This window comes from Sarcophilus harrisii, chromosome 3 (genome assembly GCF_902635505.1).
Source record: "Sarcophilus harrisii chromosome 3, mSarHar1.11, whole genome shotgun sequence".
In the NCBI taxonomy this organism is placed as follows: domain Eukaryota; kingdom Metazoa; phylum Chordata; class Mammalia; order Dasyuromorphia; family Dasyuridae; genus Sarcophilus; species Sarcophilus harrisii.
The window spans coordinates 546,601,433-546,629,294 of NC_045428.1; the positions used below are offsets into that span (position 1 = coordinate 546,601,433).

At 41.4% G+C, this 27,862-nt stretch overlaps 1 protein-coding gene across 1 annotated transcript in view; it reads left to right on the forward strand.

The window, feature by feature from the left end:
• The window catches only part of LCK (LCK proto-oncogene, Src family tyrosine kinase), a 32,389-nt gene extending 4,541 nt beyond the window's left edge, over window positions 1-27,848 (forward strand). The window contains exons 2-13 of the mRNA XM_003765425.4: window positions 11,366-11,475; window positions 11,735-11,816; window positions 12,051-12,141; window positions 12,290-12,388; window positions 14,472-14,575; window positions 15,828-15,977; window positions 16,491-16,643; window positions 16,923-17,102; window positions 19,512-19,588; window positions 19,724-19,877; window positions 20,026-20,157; window positions 26,968-27,848. Of these exons, the coding sequence (XP_003765473.1) occupies window positions 11,371-11,475; window positions 11,735-11,816; window positions 12,051-12,141; window positions 12,290-12,388; window positions 14,472-14,575; window positions 15,828-15,977; window positions 16,491-16,643; window positions 16,923-17,102; window positions 19,512-19,588; window positions 19,724-19,877; window positions 20,026-20,157; window positions 26,968-27,170 (1,530 nt within the window). The 5' untranslated portion in view covers window positions 11,366-11,370 and the 3' untranslated portion in view covers window positions 27,171-27,848. The remainder of the gene's footprint in view (window positions 1-11,365; window positions 11,476-11,734; window positions 11,817-12,050; window positions 12,142-12,289; window positions 12,389-14,471; window positions 14,576-15,827; window positions 15,978-16,490; window positions 16,644-16,922; window positions 17,103-19,511; window positions 19,589-19,723; window positions 19,878-20,025; window positions 20,158-26,967) is intronic.
• Window positions 27,849-27,862: the final 14 nt, after the last annotated feature.

Below are 27,862 nucleotides of genomic sequence, written 5' to 3' on the forward strand. Positions count from 1 at the left end.
CAAGCGTTGGAGATACAACGGAAGGCAAAGGGACAGCTAAGTGGTATAGTGGTTAGAGCACTTGTTCATACATCTTTTCCCAGGATATAAGCTCCCTGCCTGCAGGAATTACATTTTTCCTTTCTTTGTGTGTTTTTTTTCCCTTTGTTTTGTTTTGTTGAAGTTGTTGGAGGCGAGTGACTTGCTCAAGATGTATGAACAAGCTACATAACAGAGGGAAAGCACTAACTTTAGGAAGGATTGGGAAAGGCTTCCTGCAGAAGGCAGGATTTTATCCGGGACCAGATGAAAGCTAGGAATTGGAGATGAGGAAGAGCCCTCCCCAGAAGTGTTTGTTAATTGTTCTTTGTTTTTCCAAGAGGACCAAAATATCAGGGAGGGGATGCCGGGACATGCAAGTGAATTGGATTTAAGGGAGGGAGAGCTGGGCAAGGTCACCTCCCCCACTTTCCCCTCCAGAGCCACCTGGGTCCAGAGGCCAGATATAGAAAGACAACTGGAGATGGCCCTGGATGCAGTGGGAGACTAGACCTTTGTAAGCTAAGGTTAAGCTATTAAAGAATGGGCTCCAAGCAGAGGGGACAGCAAGACAAAATATCTGGATTTTGTTTTTTCTGTTATAAGTTCCGACATTCTAGGTTCTATGAATCATATCAGAAGGTGGATGAGTATCTAGGGATGGAGGTGGGGAGTGAGGAAAAGAAGCCTTCCAGTTGTTATTGATAGTATATTGAGGAGACTAGGTGGGGGCAATGGGACCCGGTGCTGTGAAGCGCTCAGGCAGGGCAGAGCAGGGCCCCAGACTCTCCCCCCTCCCTTTCTGAAGTTCCACCATTCTACCTGCATTCCTCTGGGCTTGGGAGTTCCCTGCTTGGGCTCAGGTTCCCTGGAAAGTTGGAGGAATCAGATCTCTGGATCTCCTGGAAGCAGGAGCCCATGTCTCTTGGAGGGAAGAGAGAAGCAGGGCCAGGACCCTGATGCACAGGGAGGCTCACGTGTTCAACCCCCTCCCCACCCCCCCACCCCCATCTCCGCCCTGACTGGGACCAATGTTTGTCTCTTCCTTTCCCCTTCATGTACAACATGTTGCTAAAGGCTTTGCTTTGCAACTGAAGCGGCTTCCTGTGTGTTCTCTGAGAAGGCTCAGCCTCAGCCTGGGGACCCTCCAGGGCGAGAACAGCTGAAGGGAGAGGGTTCCAAGGGCCAACTGCTCTCACCTAAGGGCGCTCTCTCTACATAGGAACACACACCCCAGGTCAGCCACCCTCATTCCCAAGCACGGACATGGACTGGCAAATGTGTAATCACCTCAAATGCTCACCCATGGGTAAAATCACACACACATCCAGACATCTCTAGTCAGACATATTCACACAGGCTTATTAATCTATATGGGGTCTCTCTCTCTCGTTCTCTGTCTCTCTCATCTGTCTGTCTTTTCTCTCTCTCTCTTTTTCTCTCTGTCTCTCTCTCTGTCTCTGTCTCTCTCTCTGTCTCGCTCTGTTTCTCTCTCTGTCTCTGTCTCTCTCTCCCTCTCTGTCTCTTTCTCTCTGTCTCTCTGTCTCTCTTTCTCTCTCTCTCTCTCTCTTTCTCTCTCTCTCTCTCTCTTTCTCTCTCTGTCCCCCCCCCTCTCTCTTCTCTTTCTCTGTCTCTGTCCCCCCCCCTCCCCACCCCCCGGCTGAACCAGACAACAAAGCGAGCTCAAGGGCTCCTGAACTAAGTTCCCCCACCTTCGGCCCTGCCCCCCTCCCACGCTCTTCTCCTCGATGCCGCGCAGTGGGCTTCAAGGCCCGTCCCGGAAAGGCGGCAGGACCCCAGGCACCGAGGCAGGAGGTTTCCCCCTTTGCGCGGAGGGAAATCAGGTTGGGGATCACAAAACCAAGGGGTGAAACGCCGGGCTGAGGGCCGCCCCTGCCCTCCCTCCTGGGCACCAACGAGGGTGCCCCGGCCCGGGGGGACGTCCGGGACCCAAACCAAAACCTCAGCCCTTACTCCCAAACCATGGCACTACAGGAAACAAGAAAACTCAAACGGGAAACCCCTCCCACCCCGGCCTCTCCCCCAAGGCCTCAGCGGGTCAGCCCCCAGGACCCCCAACACTGTGTGAAATCTAATTCAGGTACCCCTGGGAAATTCGGCCTTTCCCCTGAACATTCCGGAAAGCAAACACGACCCCCTCCTCCCCCTCACGGAGCTCTACCCACAGGGCCTCCCTTCTCTCCTCCTCATGTCTGCTGCGGCCCGCGAATCAAACCCCGGTCCTTCCAAGCTTTGCAAATCTGAGCTGGATGTCAAGTGGTGTGTTATTTAGTAAAAATCTAAGTCAGCTTTGGTTGAACCAAATCGGCCTTGGGGAAAGAGGCGGCCGGTGGTATGAGAGATAAAACAGGGGTCGACTTACGGACCCGATGGGGGAAACAAGAGGGCCAGGAGATGTTAAACTTAAAAAATACTAGATGATAAGTCCTGATGGGAAGGCCATCCTCAGCAAGAGATCAACCAAATCATTTCCAATGGGCAGTAAGAACTGAAATTTCGGGAAAGACCTGGGGATGACTAAAACCATTACATTGAATTCCCAGTCCCTATATTTATCCCCAACATCTTTGATTTCCTTCCAAAGCTAATTGTACAATATTTCAAAGTCTGATTCTTTTTGTACACAAAATAACAGTTTGGTCATGTATACTTACTGTGTATCTAAGTTATATTTTAATATATTTAACATCTACTGGTCATCCTGCCATCTGGGGAGGGTGGGGGTAAGGTGAAAAATTGGAACAAGGGTTTGGCAATTTTAATGCTGTAAAGTTACCCGTACATATAACCTGTAAATAAAAGGCTATTAAATAAAAATAAAAGTAAAAAAAAAAAAAAAAAAAAAAAAAGAGCGGTCTGAAATAATGAGCCAGGTTAAAAATCTGGCCTCGGATACTTCCTGGCCAAGTCACTTAACCCTGTCTTACCTCAATTTCCTCATCCGTAAAATGAGCTGAAGAAGGAAATGGAAGATCACTCTTAATATGGTTGCCAGGAAAACCCCAAATGGGGCCATGAAGTATCAGACATGACTGAATAACAAATTTTAGGGGCAAGGGCTCCACGGTGTAACAAGATCTATCTTTTAACCCCCACCAAGGATGGAACCCTAGAATTGGCTCCCTGAATTTTGCTTCCACATCCTAGGATTCCAATTTTTTTTTTTTTTTTTTAAAGATAGTCAGTCTTCAGCATAGATCCAGGGCTTGCTGCTTTTTTGTTCCTCTTCAATTTCCTGCAGTCTTATTCCCCCAACCCAATCCAATTTTTTTTCCAGATCTCTGCAAAGGCCAGATTCCAACCCCTTCTACTGTTGGTTCGGTTTCTCACTCCTTCCCCCAGCATTTTAGTGAATTGCAAACTAAAACTCAAGCTTTAGTAGATGCCTTAAATGGAGTAGTGGATGAAGCACTAGCCTGAAGAACTGATTGAGTTTAAATCCACCCTCAGACATTTATTAGCTGTATGGATCTGGACAAGTCAGTTAATCTCTCTTAACTTCAGTTTCCCCAGCTGTAAAATGAGGTGGGGAGAGAAGAACTACCTACTTCTCAGGACTATTGTGAGGATCAAATGATATATATGTTTTTGCTTTTATTTATTAATGTTAGTTTAAAAAAATTTCCCCAATTACCTGCAAAGATACTTTTTAACATTATTTTTAAAATTTTGAATTCCAAATTCTCCCTCCCTCCTTCACCTCTCCCCTCCCTGAGATGGTAAGCAACTTGAAAAACTTGTGCAATCATCCAAAACATATTTCCATATTAGTCATGTTATGAAAAAAGGCAGACCAGCAGAAAAAAAAGTGAAAAATAGTATGCTTCAATCTGCATCCAGATTCCATTAGTTCTTCCTCTGGATGTGGATAGCATTTTCATTATGAGTATTTTAGAATTGTCTTGGATCCTTGTATTGCTAAAAAGAGCTCAGTTATTCACAGTTCATTATACAATATTGCTGTTACTTTATAAATGCTCCCCTGGTTCCGCTCATTTTACTTTGAATCAGTTCATGTAGGTCTTTCCAGGTTTTTCTGAAATCCATCTGCTCGTCATTTCTTATAGCATAATAATATTCCATTACAATCATTTAAGACAATTTGTCCAGCCATTCCTCAGTTGATAGGCATCCTCTCAATTTCCAAGTTTTTGACACCACAGAAAGAGCTGCTATAAATATTTTTTTGTTTACCCATGGATCTTCCCCTGACTTGTTTAGATACAAATACAATATTTGCAAAGCATTAAGCAAAGTCACTGGTATGCAGTAAACCCTACATAAATGTTCGTTTCTTTTCCATAATGTGAAAGGGCTTCCAAGAAAAGTTTGTGTAATCTTAATATGCATTAAGAAAAGGAAAAAATCCAGAATGAGGGCAGAGTGGCTGCAGTGTCCCCTCTCCTGGTCTTGGAGTTTTTGGTTTAATTGTGGGGAATAATTTCAAGATTGGGATAAGAACTTCTTCAAGAGGGTAAGCAATCATAGGAAGATCCATTGAAAAACAGGATGGAGGGACAGCTAGGTAGTACAGTAGTTAGAGCCCCAGCTCTGGAGTCTGGAGGACCTAAATTCAAATGTAACTCAAACACTTACTAGCTGTGTGACCCTGGGAAAGTCAGTTAACTCTGATTGCCTCCAATCTTCCCCTCCCTCTCCCAAAAAACAAAAAACAAAACAGAATGGTTATCCTGTAGTAGTAGTAGTAAGAGGAGTAAGAAGAGGAGGAAAAGGAGAAGGAGGAGGAGGAGAAAGAAGAGTGAGGAGGAGAAGGAGGAGAGAGGAAGGGAGAGAATGTGTATATGTATGTGTGTATAGAAAAAGGTGGGGAGGATGTTGTTGGGGAGGACTAGTTACTCAATCGTTTGAAGGTTAGCTATAGGGAAGAGATAAGGTTGGTTCTGTTTAACCCTAAAGGGTAGAGCAAGGATAGCATGTGAGTAGTTTTGAGGAAGACAGATTGAACTTCCTTTTCAAGAAAAACTGCCTGATAACTAGAGTTCTCCCAAAGTGGGAGAGGCTGCTGGATGAAATAATGAGCTTACTGTAAACTGTCAGTCTTCAAGTGAAGGCTGAATGATCATTTGTCTGGGATGTTATTTGTTATTTTTTTAACTTAATTTTTATTTTATCAATTACATACAAACAAAACATTTTAACATTTTTTTTAAAATTTGAGTTCTATATTTTTTTTCTTTCTCCCCTCACTCCTCTTTGAAAAGGCAAGTCATTTGATATAGATACATATGCAGTTATGCAAAACATTTTCATATTAGCCATGTTGCAAAAGAAAACAAAAATCAAAACCAAAAATAAAACAAGGATAATAAACTCCAAAAAGTATTTTTTGGTCTGCATTTAAACTCCATCAATTCTTTCTTAATTGAGGTGGATAGCAATTTTCACCATAAATCCTTTGGAATTGATTTAGATAATTGTATTGCTGAGAATAGCTACCATTCACAGTTGATCACCGTATAATATTGCTGTTGATATTTCCACTGTTCTCCTAGTTCTACTCATTTCACTGCATCCATTCATGTGTCTTCTCAAGTTTTTCTGAAAACTTCTGGCTTATCATTTCTCATAGCACAATAGTGTTCCATCCCAATCATATATCACCACTTGTTCAGACATTCCCCAATTATGGGCATTTCCTCAATTTCTAATTCTTTGCCACTACAAAAAGAGCTGCTATCCATTTTTTGTATATATAGGTCCTTCTCCTTTTTCTTTGATCTCTTTAGGATAATAGAAGTAGTAGTAGGATTGTTGGGCCAAAGGGTCTGCACTGTTTTATAGCACTTTGGGCATAGTTCCAAATCACTCTCCAGAATGATTGGATCAGTTCACAACTTCATCAATAATTCATTAGTGTTCAAATTCTTCCACACCCCTTCCAACATTTGTCATTTTCCTTTTCTGTCATATTAATCAATCCAATAGGTTTAAGACAATACCTCAAAGTTGTTTAATTTGTATTTCTCTTATCAATAGTGATTTAGAGCATTTTATATGATAGATAGCTTTGGTTTCTTCTGAAAACTGCCTGTAATATTCTTTGACAGTTTATCAAATGAAAAATGACTCATATTCATGTAAACTTTTTTTATTTCTTTGTTTTTATTGTTATAGCTTTTTATTTACAAAACATATGCATGAGTAATTTTTCTTTTTTTTTTTTTTTTAATCTTTCAACTATCTCCATTTGTTTATTTATTTATTTTTTTTTAATTTAATAGCCTTTAATTTACAGGATATATACATGGGTAACTTTACAGCATTAACAACTGCCAAACCTCTTGTTCCAATTTTTCACCTCTTACCCCCCCCACCCCCTCCCCTAAATGGCAGGATGACCAGTAGATGTTAAATATATTAAAATATAACTTAGATACACAATAAGTTATACATGACCAAAACATTATTTTGCTGTACAAAAAGAATCAGACTCTGAATTATTGTACAATTAGCTTGTGAAGGAAATCAAAGATGCAGGTGTGCATAAATATAGGGACTGGGAATTCAATGTAATGGTTTTTAGTCATCTCCCAGAGTTCCAGTTCATTACTGCTCCATTAGAAATGATTTGGTTGATCTTGTTGCTGAGGATGGCCTGATCCATCAGGACTGGTCATCATCTAGTATTGTTGTTGAAGTATATAATGATCCATGAGTAATTTTTCAACAATGACCCTTGCAAAACCTTCTGTTCCAACATTTCTTCTCCTTCCCACCCACTCCCTCTCCTAGATGGCAGATAGTCCCATACATGTTAACTATGTTAAAGTATGTGTTAAATCCAATATATGTATACATATTTATACAGTTTTCTTGCTGCACAAGAAAAATCGGGTCTAGAAAGAAAGAAAAAACCCGAGAAGGAAAACAAAAATACAAGCAAATAATAACAGAAAAAGTGGAAATACTATGTTGCGGTCCATCCTCATTTCCTATAGTTTTCTCTCTGGGTGTAGCTGATTCTCTTTGTTACTGAACAATTGAAACTGGTTTGAATTGTCTCATTGTTGAAGAGAGCTACTTCCATCAGAATTGATCATGGTATAATTTTGTTGTTGCCATGTATAATGATCTCCTGGTTCTGCTTATTTCACTTAGCATCAATTTATGTAAGTCTCTCCAGGCCTCTCTGTATTCATCCTGCTGGTCATTTCTTACAGAACAATAATATTCCATAACATTCATATACCACAATTTATTCAGCCATTCTCCAATTGATGGCTGTCTACTCAGTTTCCAGTTTCTGGCCATTACAAAGAGGGCTGCCACAAACATTTTTGTACATATGGGTCTCTTTCTCTTCTTTAAGATCTCTTTGGGATATAAGCCCAATAGTAACACTGCTTGATCAAAGGGTATGCACAATCTGATAACTTTTTGAGCATAGTTCCAAATTGTTCTCAAAATGGTTGGATTCATTCACAATTCCACCAACAATGCATCAGTGTCCCAGTTTTCCCGCATCCCCTCCAACATTCATCATTATTTTTTCCTGTCACCTTAGCCAATCTGACAGGTGTGTAGTAGTATCTCAGAGTTGTCTTAATTTGCATTTCTCTGAACAATCGTGATTTGGAGCACCTTTTCATATGACTAGAAATAGTTTCAATTTCTTCATCTGAAAATTGTCTATTCATATCCTTTGACCATTTATCAATTGGAGCATGGCTTGATTTCTTATCAATTTGAGTCAATTCTCCATATATTTTGCAAATTAGGCCTTTATCAGAACCTTTAAATATAAAAATGTTTTCCCAGTTTATTGCTTCCCTTCTAACCTTGTCTGCATTAGTTTTGTTTGTACAAAAATTTAACTTAATATAATCAAAATTATCTATTTTGTGATCAATAATGATCTCTAGTTCTTCCCTGGTCACAAATTCCTTCCTCCTCCACAGGTCTGAGAGGTAAACAATCCTATGTTCTTCTAATTTATTTATAATCTCATTCTTTATGTCTAGATCATGAACCTATTTTTACCTTATCTTGGTGTACAATGTTAAGTGTGGATTAATGTCTAGTTTCTGCCATACTAGTTTCCAATTTTCCCAGCAGTTTTTGTCAAATAATGAATTCTTATCCCAAAAGCTGGGGTCTTTGAGTTTGTCAAATACTAGATTGCTATATTTATTGACTATTTTGTCCTTTGAACCTAACCGATTCCACTGATCAACTAGTCTATTTCTTAGCCAGTACCAAATGGCTTTGGTGATTGCTGCTTTATTATATAGGTTTAGATTAAGTACAGCTAGGCCACCTTCATTTGATTTTTTTTTTCAATAGTTTCCTTGAAATTTTTGACCTTTTATTCTTCCAGATGAATTTTGTTGTTATTTTTTCTAAGTCAGTAAAATAGTTTCTTGGGAGTTTGATTGGTATAGCACTAAATAAATAGATTAGTTTAGGTAGTATTGTCATCTTTATTATATTCACTTGACCTATCCAAGACCACTTACTATTTTTCCAGTTGTTTAGATCTGACTTTATTTGTGTGGAAAGTGTTTTGTAGTTTTGCTCATATAGTTCCTGACTTTCCCTTGGCAGATAGATAACTCAAATATTTTATACTATGGGAAGTTATTTTAAATGGAATTTTTCTTTGCTGTTGGATTTTGTTAGTGATGTATAAAAATGCTGAGGATTTATGTAGCTTTATTTTGTACCTACAACTTTGCTAAAGTTGTGGATTATTTCTAATAGCTTTTTAGTAGATTTTCTGGGGTTCTCTAAGTATACCATCGTATCATCAGCAAAGAGTGATAATTTGGTTTCCTCATTATCTACTCTAATTCCTTTAATCTTTTTCATCTTTTGTTGCCAAAGCTAGCATTTCTAATACAATATTGAATAGTAATGGAGATAGTGGGCAACCTTGTTTCACTCCTGATCTTATTGGGAATGGTTCCAGTTTATCCCCATTACATATGATGCCTCCTGATGATTTTAGATAGATATATTCATATAAATTTGACTTAATTCTCTATATATTTGAGAAATAAGACCTTTATCAGAGAAACTTGCTGCAAATTTCCCCCCTAGTTTTCTGCTTTTCTTTTAATCTTGGTAGCATTGGTTTTGTTTGTACAAGAACTTTTTAGTTTAATGTGATCAGAATCATCAGATTTTCTCTGTCTTATTTGATCATAAATTCTTCTCTTATTCATAGATTTGACTGGTAAAATTTTCCATGTTCTCTTAATTTGCTTATGTATGATATTCCTCTTTATGTCTAAATCATGTATTTATTTTGACCTAATCTTGGAATATGGTATGAGAGATTTATCTATAGTTTCTGCCAAATTGCGCAATTTTTGTCAAATGGCGAGTTCTTAGCTCAAAAGCTTGGATCTTTTGGTTTGTCAAATCCTAAATTACTATGATCATTTATTACTATGTAGTGTGTATCTAATTTATTTCAATGATCCACCATTATATTTCTTGGCTAGTACCAGATTGTTTTGTTGATTATTACTTTGTAAATATATTTTGAGATCTGCTACTGCTAAGCCATGTTCCTTCCCATCTTTTTCAACAATTGCCATAATATTATTAACATTTTGTCCTTCCGGATTAATGTTTTCTACCTCTATAAAATATTTTTAGTAGTTTGGTTGGTATGGTATGTAAATTAACTTGGGTACAATTGTCGCTTTTATTATATTGTCTTTGCCTACCCATGAGTAATAGATGTTTTTCCATAGCTTAGATCTGACTTTGTGTGAAAAGTGTTTTGTAATTGTGTTCGTATAGTTCCTGGATTTGTCTTGGCAGCTAAGCTCCCACATATTTCATATTGTCCATATTTATTTAGAATGGAATTTCTTTTTCTATCTCTTGCGGCTCGACTTTGTTGGTAATATATAGAAATGCTGATGATCTGTGCAAGTTTATTTTATATCTTGCAACTTTGCTCACTTTGTTATTTCAACTGTTTTTAAAAATTGATTTTCTAAATACAACATCATACCATCAGTAAAGAATAGTAGTTTTGTTTCCTCGTTGCCTATTCTAATTCCTTCACTTTTTCTTCTTGTTATAGCTAGCATTTTTTAGAACAATATTGAATAAAAGTGGTGATGATGGGTATCCTTGCTTCACTCCTGATCTTACTGGGAAAGCTTCTGGCTTATCCTCATTACAGACATTGCTTGCTAATGGTTTTAGATAGATGCTATTTTAAGGAAAACTCCATTTGTTCCTTCTGGAATATTATAAAGAGGAAATTCCTGATTTGTAGATACGCTGAGAGGGACTTCAGAGATCTGAAATTCTGTAGTTTAATGATGCTTCTTTTCCCTCTGGCCTCAGGTGGGCTCCCATTATTCTCTGCTCTCAGGACCAAGGAGTTTCCCCTGCCTTCTTTCTGATTCTGTAAATTTAGTAGTTTAGAATGACTTTTTAGATCCACCACCCCTAGGTAATTATAAGAGCTACTATTTACACAGTATTTAAAAATTTTTTTAAAAACCCCTTTCTCTTAACATCTCTAAAAAACGCCAATGCAAATATCATTAGCCCCATTTTACAGATAAGAAAACTGAGCTCTTATTTCCACAGTATTTTAAAATTTTAAGAAACCCCTTTCTCTTAACATCTCTAAAAAATACAAATACAAATATCCTTAGCCCCATTTTACAGATGAGGTTTAGAGACAAGTGGCTTACTTAGGGTCATATGGCCAGTAAATGGCAGAGCTGAGACATAGCCAAGTTGGCTGTGATCTCAGAGCTGTTTGTAGCAGCCTCTTCCCTTCAGCCCCCACCCCTAAGGCCACCTGTGCAGGAAGGAGGCTTCCTAGCTCTACTTTCTACCCCTCCCCCTCTCCTAAATAAATCCTCCAAAGTTCATCTGAAGGGGGGGTGGGACTGGCTCCAGGATTCTTCCCTAAGATGGGAGTTACCATGCCTTGGATCCTCTCTTTTGTAGGGAATAGGGGGAGAGGGTCTTGGGAACTCAAGACCTCCAAGGAGCTTGGGGGAGAAAAGAGGATGGCAGGAAATAGAAGAATGGCAAAGGTGTTGATGGCAGTTTGCTGGTCCCAGGTGCCAGGATAGAGCCTGGGCAAGGGGGAGGGGTATGGGGAGGAGGGATCTGACATAAAAATGAAATGGGTCAGGAGGCCCAGGGCACTTCCTGGCTTTGCCCAGTTCTTGTACTGGAGCTGGGCAACCTGGGCTCTCTATGATTAAGTAGCAATCTTTAATAATGACATGAAAATATGACTCATTCTCCCCTCTCCTTCCACCCCTCTCTTCCCCACCCCCTGTCCCCATTACCCCCTCCTTTCTCCCCCATCCTCCCACAGGCACCATGGGCTGCAGCTGCAGCTCCAGCCTCGAAGAGGATTGGATGGAAAATATTGACGTGTGTGAACGCTGCCATTATCCTATTGTGCCTTTGGATGCCAAGAGCATGGTGAGGGTCCTGGGTCTGTGGGACACTCGGGGGAGAGCGGGAAATTCCCTCATTTTCCAGAAAAAGATATGGAAGCTCAGAAAACAGAAAGGATTTTCCCCAAGATTCCATAGCAGGCCAGGAACTAGAACGCAGATCTCCTTATTCCCAGATTGGGCTGCTCTTTTGTAGGGGAGGGAGGTTGGGTGGGGAGCCAGAGACTAGAAACTCCCCCCCATCCTCACCCCAAGCCTTACCTGCTTTCTTGTCTATTTCCCAGTTTCCAATGAGGAATGGTTCTGACATCCGGGATCCCTTGGTCACCTATGAGGGTTTAAACCCACCTGTGTCTCCATTACAAGGTACCACAGCTCCTGAGTGTGTGGAGGGAGGAGGATCTCATTCAGAGGCAGACAGATTCCGGTCTACTATCTTGGGTCACCTGGCCGGCTTTGTCCAGCTCTTGGATGCCTTTTCCTACCCCTCTTCTCTCAGGAGTTTCTAGTGCCCCTTAATCTGCCTTTGACTGTCACCAGCTATCTAGCGTTAAGCCCATCTCTGTCCCTGTTCCTCACCTGTGGATTTGACCTTCACAGATAACCTGGTCATCGCCCTGCACAGCTATAAGCCTTCCCATGATGGGGATTTGGGCTTTGAGAAGGGGGAGCAGCTGAAGATCTTGGAGCAGTGAGTCTTTCCTAACTCCTCTAGGCAGAGAGAGGGCAGAAGCCTGGGTCCCCATCCCCCCAGGGACCAGGCTGGGGGTGAAATCAGGTCTTAGTACCCAGTGCTTGGGACAGTCTGTGAGAATTGGTTGGGCCCCTTCCATCCACAGGAATGGAGAATGGTGGAAGGCACAGTCCTTGACTACTGGCCAAGAGGGCTATATTCCCTTCAACTTCGTGGCCAAAGCAAACAGCCTGGAGCCTGAGCCGTGAGTACCAGGTGGGGAGGGATGGGGAAGAAATGGAGTCACCTAGGGAGACTGGAGGTAAACAGACACTGTGAGCATCCATAGCCCTCTGTCAGGCTCTCGATCTCTCTGCCAATCCACTCACTTCCCACTAGCACTTCTCAGGCCTTAGCTTTTGGATCTAGGGCTTTCTCCTGTCCAAACTGTCCCTGATCTCAGAGCCCCCAGTCCAGATCCTATAATTTTCTTGGCCCCGATTTTTCTGTCTCCCTGGATCACAGAGCTAGAAGGGTCTTCTTAAAGCTCTTCTAATCTAACCTTTTCTTTTTACAGAGAAACAATCTGAGGCCCAGAGTTAGTTAAGCGACTTGCTCACAATTAAATAGGTCATGTTGGGGTGAGATTTGAACCCAGAACCTCTGACTCCAATCCCAGTGTCCTTCCTAGTTCCCAATTACCTTCTGCTCAATTTCGATATCATTAGATCATTAAATCTGGCTCCCCTCCCTCTCCTTTCTGACTAGACCACTTTTCCAGGATTTATTGGCCAGGGAAATGAGTAAGCAGAGAAATAACTAGATAACCAGAGTAGAGATAAAGAGGAAACGCTGGCAATCACGAGATGGCCCAGAACCCCAGAACTTCTAACTTAATTCAGTCCAATCAATTAAACTTCTACCAGGTGCCAGGAATTGTGCAAGATCCTAAGAATTCAAAGGCAATTAAGGATAGCAAGTGCTATTATGGCTTATGACTTTTAAATGTAGCTAGAAATTTAATGTATTTTTCTCCATATTGTGACAAAAGTATGTTCCCTTGAGCTTAAGGCAGGTAAAGCACCATTAATGGTTTTTGTTGTTTTAAAATAATGTATTTGTGAAACAGATAATATAGAACACTGAAATGGGTGCTTCTTCCAGCAAGTGTGAAAAGATACTATCTTATTTGATTCATTGACTCTTTAAAACAATATGAAAATGAGTGATATGTGAGGATGTAAAGCTGTTATTAGTTGTCCTTTACCACGGTGTTTATCTGTATCTATCACTTATTTACTTGTCAGTTTTTACATTGATAAGAAATACTCTTTGGACTTTAGCTAAAATGGCATTTTAATTTTCCTACTTTTCTCTCTTTAAAATGGGATTTCATTGTTTTGCAAATAATTATTTATTAGTAGTCTTTTTTTTTCTCTTTAAATGGACTAGTCACCACTAGTGGGTCTATAGATTCTTTTGTTGTATTCTTATAGTAAATGTAAATTTTTTGTAGCCAAAATTTCAAAGGCAAAAACAAAACAGTCCCTGCTGTTTTGTAAGAATGTTACATACTACTTAGAATGAATGCTAGATTTAGATCTGTCATTTTTCTACCTAGATTTTAATTTTTATTTTAATTTAATATTTTATTTTCTCTAATTACAGATAAAATAATTTTAACATTTTTTAAAGTTTCGAGTTTTTCCCTCCCTTCCCCCCTCCCCCCCTCCCGCCATAAAGAAGACAATTTGACCTCGATTATATATGTGTCAACTAGATGACTTTGGACAAGTCCCTTTTCTTTGGTCTTTACATTTTCTCTTCTTTAAAACAAAAGAGTTGGATTAGATTAGGGCTTCTTAAACTTTTTCCACTCATGATCCCTTTTCATCCAAGAGATTTTTACGTAATACTAGGTATATAGGTGAATAAAAGAGGTAAACACCCCAAATATTTACTGATATTAAGTCCTAATTTCACAACCCCCACATTCAATTATGTGATCCATATGGAGTTATGACTCACAATTAAAGAAATTTTGGATTAGATGATCTCTGAGATCCCTTTTAGCTCTAAGAGTCCAAGAGCAAAGTTGGACTTCTTTGGGTAGGCTACCAGGATTTCCCCTGAAAAAAGTTTCCCAGGCTCAGCTTGGCTCTCCAATCTTTGATTTCAGCTGATTGGAGTTGACACCAGGCTGTTTTCTACTCCCAGCTCACTCCCAAAATTACCCAGATGATAACAGTCTTTGGCCGTTAGAAAGGGGAAAACATGGGGAGATCCTAGCGGGGGAGGGGAGACTTTTGAGAACTGTGGGGGAAAGATTTGACTGGGTCTCGGTACAGTTGGTTTTTCAAGGACCTGAGCCGGAAGGATGCTGAGAGACAACTTTTGGCCCCTGGGAACACCCATGGATCCTTCCTCATCAGAGAGAGTGAGACCACTGCAGGTGAGGAGGGTAGGGGACTTCAGCAGAAGAGAAAGGAGATCAAGGAATCAAAAATATGAGATATGGGGTTCAGACTTGAATTACAGAACACCAACATCTTAGAATCAGAAGGTTCCTCAGTGGACATCTAATCAACCCATACATAGAAAAGAATCCTCATTATAATATCTTCAACATAGCCTTCATCCTATTTTTGAAGACTTCCAAAAAGGATAAATCCACTACCTCCAGAGATGGAGCCCATTTCACTTTTGTTATTTTTCAATCACATACAACTCTCCATAACCCCAGTTGGAGTTTTCTTGCAGAGATAATAGAGTGGTTTTTTCTATTTTCTTCTCCAACTTATTTTACAGATGAGGAAACTGAGGCAAACTGTCAAATGACTTGCTCAGGGTAACTGTGTGACCCTGTTACTAAGTGTCTGAGGCTAACTAACACACAGTTACTAAGTGTCTGAGGCTAGATTTGAAATCAGCAAGATGAATCCTCCTGACTCCAAGTCTAGCACTTTATCCACTGTGCCACCTAAATCCATTTCACTTTGGGACAACTACAATTTTTAGGAAGGTTTTCCTAAATTATTTTCTTTGTAGCTTTTATTCATCATTCCTGTTTCTGCCTTCTGAAGCCAAAAGGAACAAATCAAATCCCTTCCCTAAATGATAGTCCTTTGTATATTTGAACATAGTCCTTAAGTCCCTCCTGAGTCTTCTCCAGGATAAATATACCAAATTCCTTCATCCAAGATATATCATGGACTCAATTACAATCCTGATTAGTCACCCTCTAGATTTTTAATATTCTTCCTAATATGTAATGTTGAGAGCTAAACTTTACTTTAGATGTGGTCTAATGAGGGTAGAATATAGAAAGAGAACCTCCTCCTTATTCTCTAAATATAGTCTAAGATCATATTAGCTTTTCCAGTTTTCATATCACATTGTTGACTCATTGACTAAAGTCTACTAAAGCCCTCAGATCTTTTTCAAACCGTTGTTTAATCATGTTTCCTCCATCTTATGCTTGTGAAATTAATTTTTTAGACCCAAGGGAAACACTTTAAATTTATCTCAATTGAATTTCATCTGACTAGATTTAACCCAATGCTTCAGCCTATAAAATTTTGCACTATGACTCCATCATTTAGTGTGTTAGTCATGCCTTCCAGCTTTGTGCAATCTGCTTGACATTGGGGGTGAGAGGAGGAATGTGAATGTTTCCTAAACTTGACTGTTCCCATTCCTTTCAGGGTCCTTCTCTCTGTCTGTGCGGGATTTTGACCAGAGCCAGGGGGAAGTGGTGAAACATTACAAGATCCGCAACCTGGACAATGGTGGCTTCTACATTTCCCCCCGAATCACCTTTCCTAATCTGCAGGAACTGGTCCAGCATTACTCCAGTGAGTCCTGACCTCAGGCCCAAAATCTCCAGTTCCCAACTCTTTTAGATACTTAGCCTCCATTTTCCAGTCCCAACCTACACAATCCCTCAGTTCCACATACCCAACTTGTCCAGAACCCCTTCCCCAAACTCCTTGCCTTCAGTTTCAAATCTCCAATGCATCCTCAGCTTCCCTAACCTTACCAAGGCAGGGTCTTTATCCCAAGTTCCTAATTATAGAGCCCCCACAAAATGCCTATCATCTAGCCTCTGCAAATATCACAATACCTCTACTCCCAATCTTTCAGTTCCTATAAAACCTCAAATCCCCTAGACTCCCAGCTCTAGCTAAAGGCCCCTCTGAATTCCCCCAAACCTCTCACCATCTAACCTCCTTTGGAGTCATTATCCCATGACAAACAAGGGCAGAGGTTTTTCCGCAGTCCTCACCCTGATTCCCCATCCCCTTGGTGAGGGGAGGTGTTGTGTGACCAAGGTTTCCCCTCACCCAATCCTCTCTTTGAGTCCACAGAAGTCCCAGATGGGCTATGCACTCGACTGAGCCGACCCTGCCAGACCCAAAAGCCACAGAAGCCCTGGTGGGAAGATGAGTGGGAGGTTCCCCGAGAGACGCTGAAGCTGGTGGAGAGGCTGGGAGGCGGCCAGTTTGGGGAGGTCTGGATGGGTAAGTGAGGGCTAGCCCACAGAGAGAGGTCTGGGAGGAGTGACCAGACCCATGACAGGGATTCGCAGAGTATTTATAGATGGAACCACTGGTACCTTAGCTTACCTGTTGCTAGGGCCTGCATCAAGAAATAGCTCCCGGAGGAAGAAGAGGGACCTATGATCCTTCTCCTCCTTCCCCCACAACTCATGGCCATGCAGGCACTAGGATGAGCCAGCCTTTGCGCTCCCTGCCGCCGCCTCGAGCGGGCGCCCGGGAGTCACTTCTCCCCTCCCACAGGGTACTACAATGGGCACACTAAGGTGGCAGTGAAAAGCCTGAAAGCGGGCAGCATGTCCCCGGACGCCTTCCTGGCAGAGGCCAACCTGATGAAACAGCTGCAGCACCAGCGGCTGGTACGCCTTTATGCGGTAGTCACGCAGGAGCCCATCTACATCATCACCGAATACATGGAGAATGGTGGGTGTCCCTCTAGCACCCTGGCGCTGCCCCCTTGCCCAGTGTCACAGCTCCCACAGAGCTCCCACCCTGCCCCAGAGACCTCAGCCTCCCCTCCCCAAGGGAACAGAAGCAATCTGGAGCCCCACAATCAAAGTCATAGAATCTCAGAGACAGAAGGGATCCTGCAGGGTATCTAGGCTAACCCAGAACTAAACTGGAATCTTCTCTGCAACATCCCTAGCAAGTACTGATTATTTTTGGTGCCGAGAAGCTGAGGAACCCACTAAAATCCCTCGGGGGTAAACAGTCAGACCAGGCCAGAGCCTACAGAGAAATGGTGGAGGGATGGGGGGCAGGGACAAATCATTTTGGGGGAACTACGGTTATAGGTTCTCCAAAGAGTTTTTTTACTCTGGGGCAGAAGGGAAAACAGAGACATGTAGAAAGGGAGGAGGTCACAGAGCATGATACACAGACCCAAACATAGCCACAGAATCTTGGTCAGCAACACCAGGCTGGGGCCTCGGGCCCCACTCAGACCTTGGCCCAAACCCAAAGGGTTCTCTTCCTGTCCTCTGGTTATTCCCCTTTCCAATGGGAGGAGTAGGAACACCTTGCCCTTCCCTCTACTCAATAACTGGCAAAAGAATCTGACTTGAAAAAAGAAAATTTCTGATCCAAGGCTGAAGATCCTAATGGCTGGCTAGTAAATTAGCTAGTCAACTAGTAAACTGGTTAATAAACTAAAATGTACTTTGGGAAAGTGAAAGGAGTCCTGGACTGGAAAGGGACCTGCATTTTAGTTTTAATTCAGTCACTGATGCTCTGTTTGGCAATGAGCAAATCAACATTTTTAATGTCCTTTCCAGCTCTGAAAGTTTCCCTACCTGCAAAATGACAGTTAGCCTAGATAATCTCTAAGGTTCTTTCCAGCTCTGACATGCTATATTTCAAGATCCCTCTATCTCCTTATTCTGTATTTCAAAATCTCTCACAATTCTGAGGTTCTATTTTCCGTAGACTAATCCTTTTTCAGTTCTGACATTCTGTACTCTGTGCTCTAAGGTCCCCCATCTCTGATCGTATAATATCCTATCTAGCTCTGACATTCTTTGTATTCCAAAATCTCTCTGCTCTGATATTATACATTGCTGTTTTTAAGTCATGTTCAGTGATCCCATTTGGGGTTTTCTCATCAGAGATCCTGGAGCAATTCGCTATGTCCTCCCCCAAGTCATTTTACAAATGAGGAAACTGAGGCAGACAAGGTTAAGTGACTTGCCCAGAGTCACTCATTTGGGGATTCTAGGCAAAGATACTGGAGTGGTTTGCTAGTCCCCTTTCCAAGTCATTTTACGATGAGGAAAATGAGGCAAACAGAATTAGTAACTTGCTACTAAGTGTCTGATGCTGTATTTGAACTCAGTATCTTTATTCACTATTAATCACAGCCTGGTGATTTATGCACTATGGCGCCACCTAGCAGTCCTTGATATTATATGTTCTGAAATTATTTCCAGCTTTGACATTCTGTATTCCAAGGACTTTCCCAATTATGATATTTTATGTCCTTTGTTCAAAGATTTCCCCTCCCAGCTCTGACATTCTGCGTGCTAAAAATGCTTCCGGCTTTGACATCTGTTTTCTAAGTTCCCTCCCAGTTCTGGGATTCTGTCTTATTTTCTATGATCCTTTCCACCTTTAATATTGATTTTCTTTTTCTTTTTTTTTTTTTTAAATTAAAGCTTTTTATTTTCTCTTTTCTCCCTCACCCCCTCTCCTAGATGGCAGGTAATTCAATATATATTAAACATGTTAAAATATATGTTAAATCCAATATACATATACATAATGTTGATTTTCTGTCTTTTTAATTCCCCCTTTTTAACAGGGACATTCTGTGTTCCAAGACCCTTTCTAGCACTGACATTCTTTACTCTCTGTTCTAAGGTGTTTTCCAAAGCTGAAATTCTATATTGTGGGGTACTTTTTTTAGCTCTGATAATCTGCATTCTAAAATGAGATTCTGATTTTGAAGGGCAGCACTAAGGAATAGGTGCCTATGCTTACAAAGGCCCAAACATACTATCCCTTTTCTCATCCCAAAGACATTACCTAAAAGTGGTTCCTCTGGATTCCAGATCTCCATATGTCACCTCCGTCTCTCTTTTTCTGAAATCTTTCTCTCTACTCCTTATGCCTCAAGTTAACGAATTAAGTACTTGAGACCCAGTTCAGACACTAGACTTAATGTGGGGGTACTTTGGTGATTCTGAGCTGGGATGGAGGAAATTATGGGAAGTACCAGAGTGGAGGAGGTGGTAATAGCTCAGACTTCTGATAGAAACTGAAGTTTCTTCCCTCAGAAGAGTTTCCCTTTGGGGGTTAGGGTCCATTCTATCCTCAGCTGAGTACTCTGATCCACAGGGAGCCTGGTAGACTTCCTCAAAACCTCAACAGGGGTCAAACTAACCATCCATAAATTGCTGGATATGGCTGCACAGGTGAGGTTGGGATAAGTTTGAAGGGGAGTAGGGGAGGGAGGGTGTCAAATGACTTGGGAATGGACCTTGGGAAAGGGTCAGGGAAGAAAGGGCCTCCAGACCTCTGACCTTTTCCTTCTCTTTCTGTGTCCTCAGATTGCTGAGGGCATGGCCTTCATTGAAGAGCGGAACTACATCCACCGGGACCTTAGGGCTGCCAACATCCTAGTATCGGACTCACTGAACTGTAAGATTGCCGACTTTGGGCTAGCCAGGCTAATTGAAGACAATGAATACACAGCTAGGGAGGGTAAGTGTATGTAGTGGGAAAACCACAGCTAAGGAACTTCCATCTTGCTGGTGGGAAAAAGGATGAATAATAGAACCTTCCATCCCATTGAAGGAATAGGGAAGGAAATCTGTGGGATTCAATAGACCCAGGTAATTCTTCATTTCAGGAGCGAAATTTCCCATCAAGTGGACAGCTCCTGAGGCCATCAACTATGGGACATTTACCATCAAATCAGATGTCTGGTCTTTTGGAATCCTGCTGACAGAAATTGTCACCTATGGAAGGATCCCCTACCCAGGTTGGTCAGAATCAGAGTCCAACAGGGACTTGGGAGAAGGGAATGATATGAATGAGGACCCTTTATACTGGTGAGGAGGCTTAAATGTCTGCAATGACCCCTCTCCCTTAAAATCAATTCATAGTTGAGGCCTTTGGGGTGACAGAGGAGATGACTCATCTGGGAGGAAGCTCAGGATCCCCAGTGACCCCAGTGCCATAGTAGTGTAGAAAAGGACAAGGAGCAAAGCATTATACTGGGAATTAAAAGGAAAGCATTGTAGCATAGTGAGTCTAAGACTCAATTCTACCATTTAATAGTTGTGTGAATTTGGGGGAATCATTCCATAAAGGGAATAAGCATTTAAGTACCTACTATGTGTCAAGCCTTGTAAAGTTAAGCTCTTTATAAATAGGTGTTGCTATTATGCTCCCCATTTTACACTTGAGGAAACTGAGGCAGACAACAGTAAAGTGTGATCAGAGCCACACAGCTAGTAAATGTCTGGGGTCAAATTTGAACTCATGTCTTCCAGACACTTCTAGCACTCAACACAGTGCCTGGAACATAGTAGGCTCTTTAGAAAAATGTTTACTGGTTGATTATCCCCAGACCTAGAATGCTATCTGCTAAGCTACCTGGCTGCCTAGTCCTGTTTGGACTGAGCATAAAGGATATGAATGGAAATAACAAAGAAATAATCAGGCTAGAAGAGGCAGCTAGAGAGCATCAGATAGAGCACTGACCCTGGAGACAGAAGACTTGAGTTCAAATCTGAGACTTATTTATTAGAAGTACAATCCTGGATAAGTCACTTACCCCAATTTCACCTCCCTCAAAAAAAAAAAAAATGAGATAAGCCTGGAAGTTGTGGATGATAAAGCTAGATTCTGAAGTGTCTTAAATGAGCCTGAAATGTTAGGCTACAGAGCTTTATTTTATCCCTGAGGTATTAGAAAGTTACAGAAAGATTTCGAGTGGTAGAGTAATATCATTGGACTTGTACTTTAGAAAGATTATTTTAGCAGCTATGTGAAGGATGGCAAGGAAAGAGATTGGAGGCAAACAGACTAGTTAGATGTCTTGTGAATAATCTAGAGGAAAGGCAATGAGGGCTGGAATGTGAATGGAATTAGTCAGAAAATACTTAAGTATCCCAATCACTGGGACACAAATACAAAAATGAGAGTTCCTGACCTCAGAGAGCTTACATTCTACTGAGGGGATAGAACAGGTTCACATGCAAGTAAATACACAGGATGTATTCAAAATAAATAGATGGGGACTAGACCTGGGGAAATTAGAAAAAGTTCTTGTCAGAGATGGCAGTTAAGGTGAATCTTGAAGGGAATTAGGGATTATAATAAAAGACAGGGGGAGAAGTAAAAGCATTCCAGGTGTGGGGGAGTCTGCAAAGTTGTAAGGCAAGAGATAGAATGCAGTATACGAGGAAATGTAGGTGGGCCAGTCTGATTAGAGTGTAGAAGATTTGAGGGAGATCCATGTGTAATTACTCTACAAAAGTATGCTAGGTCCCAAAGGATTTTAATTGTCAAAGGCATTCGTATTTTATCCTAATGGTGACAGGGAACCCTTTGATGTTCTTGAGCAGGAGAAATGACACAGTCAGATTTGTGCTTTGGCACATATGGAATTGGAGTGAAGCAAACAGGATTTTTCTTCTCCTTTGGGATTCTCTCTAATCCAGATGAATCTGACACCAAACTGTGGGGGATACCCCAGGGAAGTCAGCCCTCCCAATGAGAAACCCCTAACTTCCTACTGGATCACCCAATCCTTCTCTCTAGCCTTAGAAACTAAATTGGGGAGGGCAGTTATGAGATTATTATAATGATTCAGGCAAGAGGGGCTGTAAGTCTGAACTAGGATGGTTGTGGGGTGAGTGGAGATAAGGAGATAGATATAATAGATATCTTGGAGATGAAATTTGGTAACTAACTGATTGGGGAGGATGAGTGTGTAAAAAGTTAAAGAAGACCCCTAGTTTGTGACTCCCAGCGATTGGAAAGATGGCAGTATCCTCCACACCTCTCACTTGGGCTATTGAACTAGACTATTACCTGGTCTTCAGTCTTTTGCTACAACTAATGTATTCCTTTTTCTGTTATTAAGTTATTTTTTCAGTTATGACCAACTCTCCTTGACTCCATTTGGGGTTTTCTTGGCAAAGATATTGGAGCAGTTCACTATTTCCTTCTTTGGCTCATTTTACAGATGAGGATATTAAGGCCAACAGGATTAAGTGACTTGTCCAGGGTCACACAGCTAATAATTGCCTGAGGTCAATGATGAAGATGAATCTTCCTGATTCCAACCTAGTGCTCTATCCCCTGTGGACCTAGCTGCCTATAATTCATCCTCTGCACAAACACAAAAGTGATTATTCTAAAACAAAGCTTAGGTCTTACCATATCAACACCCATCCACATCAATAAACACCAGTGGTTCTCTATTATCTCTAGGATCATATATTAACTGCTCTACTAGCCATTTAAATCTCTTCATAAGCCTGGCTAAGTCCCACTTTTTTAATCTTTTTGCTTATTTCCCTTCATACCTTCTTGATATATCCATAGAGACTTGCTGTACTACACACACAATGATCCATCTTTCATCCTTCCCATTCACCTGAAACTGTTCTCTCCAGTGATCTCTTAATTGGTAGATCCAATGACCTCTTTCCAGCCTTTGATGCTATTGACCTTTGAAGCCTTTAATCACCTTTTCCTTGACACTCTTCTTTTTTTCCAGGTTTGTGGGACACTGCTCTCTCCTAGCTTTTTTCCTACTTACCTGTTTCTTCTCTGTCTCCTTTGCTAGATATTCAGTTAGATAATCAGATATTCTGATAACTGGGTATCCCTAGGGTTTCTGCCTTGTAGCTTTTTCTATCCTGCATCTATATTATTTCACTTTATGATCTCATCAGCTCCATAGATTCAGTTATCATTTATATGTTGGTGATTCTCAAATTCTTTTATCCAGCTCTGATCTCTCTGCTGATAGCCAATCTGGTATCTCTAACTGCCTATTACATATCTGGAACTGGATGTCAGACATTTTAAACCCAGTATGTCCAAAACTTTATCTTTCCTCCTAAACTTCCCCCCCCTTCCATCATCCTCCAATTCTCCCCAATAGTGTCACCATTATCCACCTCCCCCCCACAGTCCCATTTCTATCTGATCTGCTTCCAAAGCCTATTGATTTCACCTTTGTAACCTCTTTTGAATAAATCCCCTCTTTTCTTTTGGCACTGCCATCACCCCAGAGCAAATTCTCACCTCCTCAGCCTTAAACTCTTACAATAGCCCTTGGGGTGAGACTGCTTATCTCAATTCTCTCCCCACTCCAGTCCAGTCTCCATTCAACAGGCAAAGTAATTTTCCTTTATAAAGCTTAATTCTGATCATATCACTCCTTTAATTCAGTAAACTGTGAGGTTCTTTATCACTTCCAGGATCAAATATGAAACCCTGTTCAGTATTCAAAGCCCTGCATTACCTATCCTTTCCCTATCTTTCCTTGGGAGTTGATGAAATCACCAAGTATGCAGCAGGAAGTGAAGAGAGTCTAGGACCGAGTCTCCTAGAAGAATTAGAGTGTGAAATTTAGAAGAGGATCTGGCAAAGAAGGCAGAGTGGGGTGTTCTTTTTTTCTAAATTATATGATGGTTCTCTCTGGGAGCAGGTTTCTCGGGGAGGTTCTGGAGGCTGCCTTAGTTTCAGTTCAGATCAATAATCACCTCAAATGCAGCCAGTGATTAAAATCCAATCTTTTATTGTCTCTTCCAAAATAGCCCGGTTAGTTTTCTTAAGAGGCCTATCTCTCTCCTTGGTTCCAAGAGCTCTTGCAGCTTGTCTTTTAGCTCTTCCAGCTTCTGCCTCTAACTCAACTCCAACTCGTGGCTTCTCAATCTTCAACTCATCCTCGCTGAAACTGAGAGCTTCTTATACATGATCTCTTAAAGGTGTGAACCCAAAGGTTGACTCCTCCTCTGAGAGAGTGGGATTGTAGGAGGTGTAAACTTGGATATCTCCCAACTTGTGAACTCCAGTGTGTGAGCCAATGTGTGAACTCTCTTAAATGTGTAAGCTCTAATGTGTGAATTCTTCCAAAGGTGTAAACCCAAGCACATAAGCACTGTTTCTATCAATTCCATTGAGTTAACACTAGGATTATAACAGAGGAGAACCAGTCAGATAGGTCAGGAGAGAATCAGGAGAACTTGGTGTCCAGAAAACCTAGAGAGAGAAGAGTGTCAAGGAGAAGAGAGTGACTGGCAGTATGGAAAGCTGCAGAGAGGTCTAGTAGAACAAGGGCTAAGAAGCAATAGTATAGTTAGATGCTACTTAGATACATTAGAGAATCATGAAAAGCTCAGTAGTAACTTTGGAGAGAGATGTTTCAGTGAAATGATGACACCAGGAACTGGATTATATGGAGTTAAGAGAAGAAAGACATTAGAGGGACTTACTCTATGCCTTTTTGAGTTTAACTACAAAGGAAAGAAGAAATACTGGGAATGTAGAGATAGATGGACATAGTGGGGATGAAAGGATCAAGTGAAAGTTTTTTGAGGATTAAAAAAAAACACTTTTGTCTTTGAATACTCAGATCTTAGCACAATGTCTGGCACTCTGTAAGCACATAATAAATGCTTGTTGATTGAGAGGGAAGTTCCAGAGGCAGGATAGGTTTAACAGGGAAAGAGAATGAATGAGTTCCATTTTGGACATATTGAGTTTAAGATGCCTTGTGATACATCTAGCTGAAAAGGTCTAGCAAGCAGTTCTAGAGAAAGATGAAGGCTGAATATTGAGATTTATGAATCTTATGCAGTCAGAGAGTTGAGGGATCACAGAGAATGAATGAATGAAAAAGCAAGCATTAAGAGCTTAGTCAGGAAGGATACAGCCCTCCCCTTTACTGGAAGAAGAGGATTGGGTTGGAAAGACAGAGATAAAAATCAAGACTGAGAAAGAGATTTGAGAAATATTGTCAGGTTGCACAAAGGGGACAGAATGAAGGAAAAGAAAGAATTAAGACTACTTTGAGATTCTTTCCAACTGGGAAGATTCACAGTGCCATCTATTTAACCTGCCTGAGGTTACTCTCTAGATTATAGGGAAGTTTGTGGAACCGTGTATAGAGAGAGCATGCTATTAATTCCTTTAGGTCTTAATGGGGCCAGATAGAACAGTCTAATTTCTCTTTCCTCTTCAAGGCAGGTAGTAGCTCAGTGGGATAGAGCCTGGAGTCAGAAAGAAAGGAGCTCAAATTTAGCCTCAGATACTTACTAGTTAAATAACTGAACAATTTATTTAACCTCTTTTTGCCTTAGAAAGTAGAGGAAATTCTTCTGTAAGATAGGAATAATAACAGCACCTGTTTTGAAGGATTATTGTTGTGAGGACCAAATGAGAAAATATTTGTAAATCACTTAACTTGGTATCTAATACCAAGTAGGTGCCATAAAAATTCTTATTCCTTTCCCCTTTCCTGTGATAAGCCTTTGGCCCCTCAGATACCTCAAGACATTTATTATACCTTCCCTGAATATACTTCAGGCTAAATATCCCTACTCCCTTCAAATGTTGGGACAAAAACTGGGAAAAATTCAATTTCATTGTGAATTGTAGTCACTGTCAACCATGTCCACTAGGGACCATCTCTACCCAGTGGAACCCCAGAAGTGTGTGTGCTTAAAATTTTTAATCAGAAGGTGAAAACAGGTCTCCCCAACCCTGTTACATTGCTGAGGAACAATCACAAGGGGAACTTTCCTTCACCTTTGGGGTTCACTCTAATGCAGAGTAGGTGCTATTCCTCCTTCTAATCTAGTGAAATCTGAAATCAAATTGGGAAAAGCGCTAGGGAAGGCAGTCCTGGGCAATGCAGCTCCTCTACTCTCTGTGGGATCATCCAATCCTCATCTCTGTGTTTAGAGAAGTAGCTGGGTGATACAGTAGATTAAATAAGTACTTGGGGCCAGAGAGCTCTCACATGAAATTCTTCCTCAGACATATGATAGTCATGAATCCTTAGGCAAGTCACTTCACTTTGAAGAAGCTTTGGTTTCCTTACCTGTAAAATAAGTGGGCCTGACTTGATGATCTCTAAGATCTGTTCCCCATGCCTTCCCACCTAGCTCAAAATCCAAGATTCACTCTCCAGAATTGAGCATGCCTTTCTCTAGCCTCTTTTCCTCCCTCTGCCCCCTTTCCCAGAACTTCACTAAAATCTCCCTTATTCTAAAGTAATTAAACCCACAGCTGCTGGAATTCTGTAGCTCCTCAGACTATAATCCATCATTGTAGATTTCTGAGTTGACTTCCAGGCCAGAATCCCAGCTCCACCCCATGGTCCATGGATATACCCTTTTCTAGTATAAATTTGGGGGCAGGTTCAGAAGGAAAATACTTTATAAGTCCAGAACCACTTAAAACCCTTTTAAATAAAATTAAGGCCCAGCCCATTGTTTAGTTGAGTCCAGCAGAATATGAGAAACAAAGTCCTCTTTCAGTTGTGAGGTGTGGTCCTGGGGATGGGTAGGGGAATTGAGGGTAGAGGGAGGAAAGGAGAAGCAGTCAAAAGAATAATGGATAAGCACTTCTTGGTGTTATTGTAGTAGGTGCTGAGGAGAAACCTGGAATTTGTTCTAGATGGCCCCTTAATCTTCAGGCCATAAATATTGGTTAGATGATTTCTAAGGTCCTTGGAAATTCTGATCACCTGAACTCCTGTTCATACTTTCCTACCACATAGCCCCCTGACCTGACCACTTACTTTCCTCCCCAAAATGATTAGGAATGACCAACCCGGAAGTGATTCAGAACCTGGAGCAAGGCTATCGGATGGTAAGACCTGACAACTGTCCAGAGGAGCTGTACAAACTGATGATGCTGTGTTGGAAGGAGAGGCCTGAGGATCGGCCCACTTTTGACTACCTGAGGAGTGTCTTAGAGGACTTCTTCACTGCTACAGAGGGCCAGTATCAGCCCCAGCCATGACCTTCCTACTTCCCATCCCAGTCCTTGGTCCCCACTTTACCTTTGCTTCCTAAATTCCCACCCAGACTGAGACAGGGATGAGTCTGGGGGAAGACAAAGAGCATCCTGCCTAAGGTTACCCTCTCCAATCAAGATGGCATGGGACTCCGACAGTTTGGTCAACATGCTTGTTTCTTCTTAACCTGCCAGGGAAGGAAGACAGGAGAAAACTTGGGATTGGACTCATCCTTTGTATACTCCGCCCCCAACACTTTGTCTCCCAGACTGATCTCCCCAACTCCGTCCTCTCCCTGATTTCCCAGGGGCAGAGGAGAATCCTGGACTTTACCTCAACATTTTGACTCTTTTGTCTATGTATCCACCTAGACTGACTCATTGTCTCCCTCAACAAAATTCACATTCTCAACAACCTTTTGAGGATAGGGATTGTTCTACCTTACCATGTCTCTCTGTCCCTGCCCTGCACATAGAAAACATACTATAAACATTAGCTAAGAACAATGACTTTCTACCCAGCACCACCCCTCCACCTCTCCAAGGTAGGCTCAGCCGCACTCCTCCCTGCGCTGTGAGGAAAGGAGGTGCAGAAAAGAGTAGTAGGATATAGTGGGGCAGCTAGGTGGTACAGTGGATAGAACACAGCCTAGAGCCAGGAAAACCTGAGTTTAAATCCAGCCATAGACACACTTACT